The 6,689-nt window shown below is 42.0% G+C and overlaps 1 protein-coding gene across 1 annotated transcript in view; it reads right to left on the reverse strand.

Annotated features, from left to right (window-relative positions):
• The window catches only part of zbtb47b (zinc finger and BTB domain containing 47b), a 28,064-nt gene extending 25,396 nt beyond the window's left edge, over positions 1-2,668 (reverse strand). Inside the window, exon 1 of the mRNA XM_034200474.1 lies at positions 2,481-2,668. Coding sequence (XP_034056365.1) covers positions 2,481-2,483 — 3 coding nt within the window. The 5' untranslated portion in view covers positions 2,484-2,668. The remainder of the gene's footprint in view (positions 1-2,480) is intronic.
• Between the last annotated feature and the right edge of the window lie 4,021 nt (positions 2,669-6,689).

Consider the following 6,689-nt stretch of genomic DNA (forward strand, 5'->3'; position numbering starts at 1 on the left):
TGTAGCTTCATATTAAGTCTACAAAGAGATCAATCTTCTTATCAAACTGTCTGCAAAGAAACCAAATAAGTGTATTTGTAAAACACTACAGATTAAATAGTATTTCAATAAATAAGTTATTTATTTTCGTGTTTCTAAATTGTTCTTTGTATTTATTTTCTACAACAACAGCATGGCAACTCACTCCCGTCTTCCTTAGTCTCTCTTTCTGGATTCAGCTAATAGCTTTAAGAACACGTTTATAAATGTATGTCAATGGAAAGCTAATAGAAATCCTCATTTAAGGTGTACATACAAAAAGAAAGCCTGTTTGACTCTTTGAAGTGAAGTGCCATACGGGATAGATTAAAGTAACTGTTTTTCCCAGGCTGGCACTGCTGAGAAAAACAATAAAAATGTGAATTTATACCAAGAGTAAAATCCACCCCGTCGGACAAACTTGTGCCAATTTAACCAACAAGAACAAAAGCCACCTTACATAAGCCATGTGAGTTTGACCTTGCTCTCTGCAGCCTTGTCCACTGTTCTTAATCTCAGGGGCATAAATAAGCAGCACCTACAGTATGCTCCTAGTGACCACGGAGAGCTGGAGTTTGTTGCCAGGGCTCGGGAATGGCTGCACTTGTCACACGGACTAAAGACCGTTTCCTCGCTCAGCACCCAGAGACAGTGACGCCTCGAAGTCAAGGGTGGGCAGGAATGCTCTGAATAGGCAGTTACGTAAAACTCACAGCACCCTGCGAGGAGAGAGAAGGAGCTACTCAGGACCTGACAATGCTGAGATTAAACTCAGTCAGGTGGCCCACAGAAAAAAACGCTTCAAACATTTAAAAGTTGGCAGAGAAATAGGTTTATATTTGTGCAAATCCATCGTATTTGGAGAAACACAATCATTCGAATAAAGGGTAGGCGGATTATGATTCAATGGATCTTGTAGCATGTTAAAGGCAATCCAGACCACAGATTAAAAGAGATCAAGAAACTACTAACAGCTATTTCATGTCTCTTTTAGTCATTTTCAATAGTCATGCACTTTTTGTAATGTTTTTGTGATCCCTTGTCATCTCTTTGACATTTGCGTCTATTTGAACTTTGTATTCACTTTCCTACAGTAAATGTGAACAGTCACTTCATACAGAGGCTCTGGTCCAGGCTTGGGGCCCCTAAACCCCTTTGCCTGTTCAGTAACCCATCCACAAATAAGGGAGGTTATGTGAGGCTAATGATAAAAACAAAATTAGCACACACTAATCAGTTTTTCATGTCAACAAACAGAAATTATCGGGGGCACAAACACTCAAAAGAAACAGTATATCAGATCACCGGCGCATTACACTTCGCAGATTACTCTCCAATAGACTAACAAACCTCTCTCCTTCTCTCTTTGCAGCATCAGAAGCCACCCAGCTAGCACCAGATCTGACCCCGCTGACCCTGACCCAGATATTAACCCAAGCCTCCAGATGTGAACGCGCACTGGGATTACTCCACCACTGCATCAGGCTCCACATGCTTTCCTAATGAGGCATCCTAATATGACCCTGGAGACAGAGCGCACTGTCTGCCTCTCCATTCCCATAAATCTGTCTGTGCTCGGCTATCTTCGTATCATGTAAGGGGAATAAAAACATGGGGGAAATGCTCTGTACAAGAGGATGGACACATATCCCTTTTGTGCATAAAACTGCTTGTGAATATCAAACTTTGTACACTGTATTTTTCTTTAAATCTGTAAACGTTACCACCTACTTCAATATGTTTACATGGTCACTTTTTTAAAGATATTTTGCCACTATTGTACCATGGTGTACTTATCGGTTTTTACTTATTGTGTTGTTGTTTTTTTATGAATAAAGTGTGCATGAATAATATGTCCACTCCACTCTTGATGTTTTCCCTGATGTAGAGCATTCCTGATTCTGATTAATCCAGTAAAACAGTTCTGCTTTGACTGTCAGACTGTGGAATCTGCATTTCATTGTACTAGGACACTTCAAACAAGCTGATAGCACCTCTACCTGAGGGTCACCTGCAACAAATGAAGTTATTACGACATGAAGAGTGACATCTCCTCCTCCTCCTCCTCCTCCATTAGATGGATCTCTAATGTATGCATGCATGTCAAACTTGTCCTGCTCTAAAGGACTTTCTCTCATCCTGTCTACATTCGCACCAGTCACGACCTGAGCCCTTTTTTGTGTGCAGGAGCGCCCTGATATGAAAGAATTTAACTCCTTCTCTGCATCAATGTGGCTATTGTAGCCATTGCATTCTTCCAAGCAGCTTCAATTTCCAACTTGTGCCATGTCTGCAAGTTACAAACTTTACACAGAGATACACGGTGTGCCTGCTGCAAACACACAAGGAGGCACAAAGTGTGGCAAGTTTTCATCGGCCTGCTAAGTAGCTGAAATGTGCAAGAGATCAAAGCGGGACACAGAAAAATAAACAAAAATGCAGCGCTCTCCTGTGAAGCCTACCATTTTGATCCAGCGTTGCGAGGCTCAAAGGAGTCCCAGAATAACTCCTTCCGCAGCAGTTTCCCCTCCGCCATGAAAAGGACCGTGCAATTGTCACATTTCTTCAGTTTTTGCTCTTATCCTCAATCCTGTTTCCCCCCGTGCTGCTGTAGCATTCAGACAGACAAAAATGCAGAGGCTGCTTTTGCAGGAGGAATTGGTGATTGGAGCTCGGGGATCATATGGGCTTTTTGTCAGACGCTGTTAAAGGGACACCGCACTGTTTCACGTGGAGTTGGCAGAGAGGCGCATTTCTCTTTGTAGGATACTCTACTTTATTTATTTCTTTATTTTCTGGCGTAAGCAGGGAAATTGGGAAGGACACGCAGCTCCATATGGCGCAAAAACCTGAGTGCGCTTCCTGTCAGTGCGCTCCTGCAACTGTGTGACGTCACGGGCCAGACTATGCGGAGGTCCGGAAGTTCATGCATTTTATCAAAGTCATTATAACTCAATTTAATTATACAATATATATAAATGTGTTGTGACATATATAAGCATCATATAACATTTTAATATCACAATTTGCGAAGTTAAATATAACCATAATTAGAGAAAATGTGAGAATTTCAATTATTGGGACTAAACTAGGGTCTTTGGTGATTTGATTTAGCAATTTTATTTAAAAAAAATATAATCTAAACTGAAAATAACAACAACATAACAATGAGTGTGTCTCCTAAAGCCCCTATCATTTCTTGAATGTTTATAATAGTAATAATTGTGTGTTTTGATGGTGTGTACATTATTATAAACCACATCATACCCTAAATCAGGGGGGTCAAACTCAAATACACAGTGGGCCAACATTTTAAAAACTGTACTAGTCGAGGGCCGGACTGGTTAAATGTTTATTGCAGAACGTATTGAAATGAACTTATTGCACATATTAAACCTGGAACTAACAAAGCTTAAATGATTTCCTATAAAAACAACATTAAACATTAAATAATCAGCTGCATTCATTTCTTATGGCTCTATCTGCAGCTTTTCCAGAGTCATTTCTTATGAGTACATTTTCCCACAGGCCAACAACAGCTTCAACAAAACTATTCCCCTCAGAGAGAAAACCAAACATGCCCTGTTGTCCTGAGAGAAAGTGCAGAAGGAAACATCCATTAGACTCAGTGTGCTGCTCTGTGATGCTAGCTCAGATACTTGATTTGGCCCCCGGGCCTCGAGTTTGACACATGTGACCTAAATGCAACAAGTATCATTTTATCAATATCCATCACATTTAAGAGACCAAAATGTTTAGCTGGCCTGCTCTGTTGTGATTGATCAACCGCTTAGATATGTCCCGCCCCTTGGCCTACAATATGTTGGAGCGATAGCCAATAGGAGCATAAGTGTTCCATAGTGATGGGATTTTAGCCTTTGCAGACCATTTACATGCACAGAAACCTATATAACACACTACAGTGAAGGCAAACCCCCCCAAAATATAGGGCCCCTTTAATAATACTCTGTTTACCATGATGTATAGCATCTGTGCAAATGTGCTTGAACAATCAGATGTAAAAAAAAGTTTGATGTTACATTTCTTATCACATTTTAGGGCCTATATCTTCTGAGGGCCCGGGGCAGTTTCCCACTTTGCCCAGTTAGTAATGCAGCCTTGTCTCCCCCCCTGGAGGATCCCTGGACCCCATCGCTCACTCCTGAGCAGACCGTATGAAGCAGAAGTCAATACGCTCATAACAAGCTGGGAAAAATATCGATCTGCACCTGGAGCAGGTTCCATTCATCACTGAGCCTCAGCGTCAGGGTGGAAGCAGGGAGGCTGACCACTAAAAAAACAACATCTTACAGCCTTTAGAGGTATTTACTTTGATCTACATTATGTGGATGTGTAATAGTGTAGTTTGGCTTCTCCTAACAGCAAAAACAAACTATATATATTTCATATCAACATTTCCGACGAAGACAAATGAAAGAGAGAAATTGTGTGAGGAGAGAACCATCTATTTTAGCAGAAAGTGACAGCAGGATAATGATTTTTCCTCATGAAACCTGAGCTCAATAAAGCTTCCACCTTCTGGAAGGAGCCTGAAAATCATATCTGGAGCAACATAAAACACCTGCTGTTAATAAAAGGGTTACTATAGGAGCTTTTTTGTGAAGGAAACATTAATCCAATCCTGTTGCAGTGTGTCTACTATTGCCAAATTATGACCTCAGTATGGACATGAGGTATTGTTGGGTTAAACATTAAAGGGGCCCTATTCTGCTTTTTGGGGTATATTTTCCAGTATAGACAGACTAGAGTTCAGCACACACCCGGCGGCATACATACGCCTCCGGGCGGGCATTTGATTTACCAGGGCGGGCCCACCCCGAAATTCACATTTCCCGGGAAATCTCGAGATTTGTCAAGGGGGGGGGGGGGGGTTTAGGTTGCCATAAGGCTGTTGACGGTCTTAGCTACATCCATTGGTTGGTTTTGTGGCACATTTGTAACGCTGTGCCAACTTGGGCAAGCATGCAGGCAAACTTGAGCACACACAGGGTGGAGAGGTGAGTAAGGTTGAGCGATTGAGAGAAAGGGAGAGAGAGAGAGATTGAGCGAGGCAGAGAGCATGTGCAGCGGTCTACTTGCGCACAGAGCAGGAGTTTGTGAGAGCCGGCTTGAGAGTCAATTTCTCTTCAAAATATAATTGATTGCCAGCCTCCCTTGTCCCTGGCTGGCTTGCTAGCTCGTTGGTAACTGATGTCTTCTAATGTGCCTGCATCTGGCGCTGAGTTGCCATATTCCTTTCAAGTGTATAAGTGTGAACCACTTCCTGATATCCATTGTTGCAGATAAATATAAATGATAATAGCCAAACTAACCTAGCAAGCGTAAACTGACAGGCTGCTGTGCCACATCTCACTCAAAAACCCACACGACTCAACCCAGCGAAAAACCAGTCTCGCGCGCAGCCTTTCATTCAGAATTTCATTCAGAATTTAATTCTGAATTTCATAGTATAATAAAAAAAATTATATTAAACTAATCTTTCAACATAGTTTAAAACAAAAATAAATATTAGGACAAAGCCCTACAAATAACAACAATAAACATAATCAGTGGCGGCTCCAGAGTGTTTTTGTTGGGTAATCTATGGTAGGGCTAACCCATACAGTGGTGGGGCTCAAGTCAGTATTTGCAATGTAATTACATACACGCTCCCCTTGACAGTGAAACGCCACGCGTGAGGTTTACATTATTTCCCTGTCTCAATCCAAGTTGAACTGTATGAAATAAAAAGGCCCATTTGTGTTGTAGTAAATAAATAGGACGACCAGCTGGCGCCAATCCTGCAATTTCCCCACAGGTGAAAGAGTTGACATGCTGAAAACCCAACCCCTGCAGGGGGGTCTGGGGGGGGATTCTCCCCCAGGAAATACTAACATAAAATACACATTCTGGTACTCTCTTGAGAAGAAAAATAAATAAATCTATTACTACACGACATATTTAAAAAATGAATGCCATTTTAGTTTTCTGTTACTTTGTTCTGAAAGCTGAACCTGCTGCTCCTCACAGAGAGAAGAGGCTGTGAATGACTTTACTTTGTGGATAAGGGTGGATAGCCCCCATTGTTCTGTGTGTCAAAATGAAAGACAACCCACACACCTATCAATCATCAAACCGTGGGGTCTTATTTCATTACGTGTTGATTTCTATCAATATAGAGATCAGCGACGTGCAGTCAGGGGAGGCAGAGCCTCACCTGTCATACTCCAATGTAACGGAAAAACAACTAAAGAAAAACGAAATAGTAGTAATAATAAAATGTCTCCACTGATCTGTGTTGTGATTTCTGTATGATTACAATCGCTTTTTATAGTGAAAATCAGCAAATTGGCCGAGCTCCGCTACAACTATGGGAGCGAAGAGGAGTGAGGCAGGGACGAGCTCTGGATCACCTAAGCCCACAGTAAATGGCTGGAGTGCGGGCACTAATGTAGCGCGGGCACTTATTTTGTGAGCGCGCTCAAGCCAGTTACTGTGTGGTGAGGTGAGGCACAGATGAGATCTGCCTCACCTCAGAATGCGTCACCCCACAGAAACTGGCTGGAAAGCGGGCCCTAAGCGCATGCCTGTTACCATCTCACTGTAGGTCACCAATGTAATGTTTGTAGATCCCTTTATTACATTTATCCTCGCCATCCATAGTCTCTAAA

Source organism: Gymnodraco acuticeps, unplaced genomic scaffold (genome assembly GCF_902827175.1).
Source record: "Gymnodraco acuticeps unplaced genomic scaffold, fGymAcu1.1, whole genome shotgun sequence".
NCBI classification, from domain to species: Eukaryota; Metazoa; Chordata; class Actinopteri; order Perciformes; family Bathydraconidae; genus Gymnodraco; species Gymnodraco acuticeps.